Source organism: Egretta garzetta, unplaced genomic scaffold (genome assembly GCF_000687185.1).
Source record: "Egretta garzetta isolate BGI_Z169 unplaced genomic scaffold, ASM68718v1 scaffold108, whole genome shotgun sequence".
In the NCBI taxonomy this organism is placed as follows: domain Eukaryota; kingdom Metazoa; phylum Chordata; class Aves; order Pelecaniformes; family Ardeidae; genus Egretta; species Egretta garzetta.
Window position 1 is genome coordinate 5,290,449 of NW_009260614.1, and position 231 is coordinate 5,290,679.

Genomic DNA, 231 nt, shown 5'->3' on the forward strand with positions numbered 1-231 from the left:
CGTGACCCCGGCCGGGGTCGGCACGGTGGGGCCCCGCGCCTGCCGTGCGTCTAAGAGGAAAAGGGGGGCGGGAGGAAAACCCCGTTCTTGCAAAAATGCAGTTCGCTTTTTTCTTGTCCTGGTGCTGCTGCCTGCATGGATGTGCACTAGGGACTGGCTTCCTCTATCAATTCCCAGCATCAACCCTGCAGCACAACTACCCAGAGCAGAGCTCGGGCTCGCCGGGCAGGG

General features: G+C 62.3%; 1 protein-coding gene across 1 annotated transcript in view; it reads left to right on the top strand.

Annotated features, from left to right (window-relative positions):
• The first annotated feature begins 95 nt into the window (after window positions 1–95).
• The window catches only part of COL26A1 (collagen type XXVI alpha 1 chain), a 178,336-nt gene continuing 178,200 nt past the window's right edge, over window positions 96–231 (top strand). Inside the window, exon 1 of the mRNA XM_035900615.1 lies at window positions 96–225. Coding sequence (XP_035756508.1) covers window positions 96–225 — 130 coding nt within the window. The remainder of the gene's footprint in view (window positions 226–231) is intronic.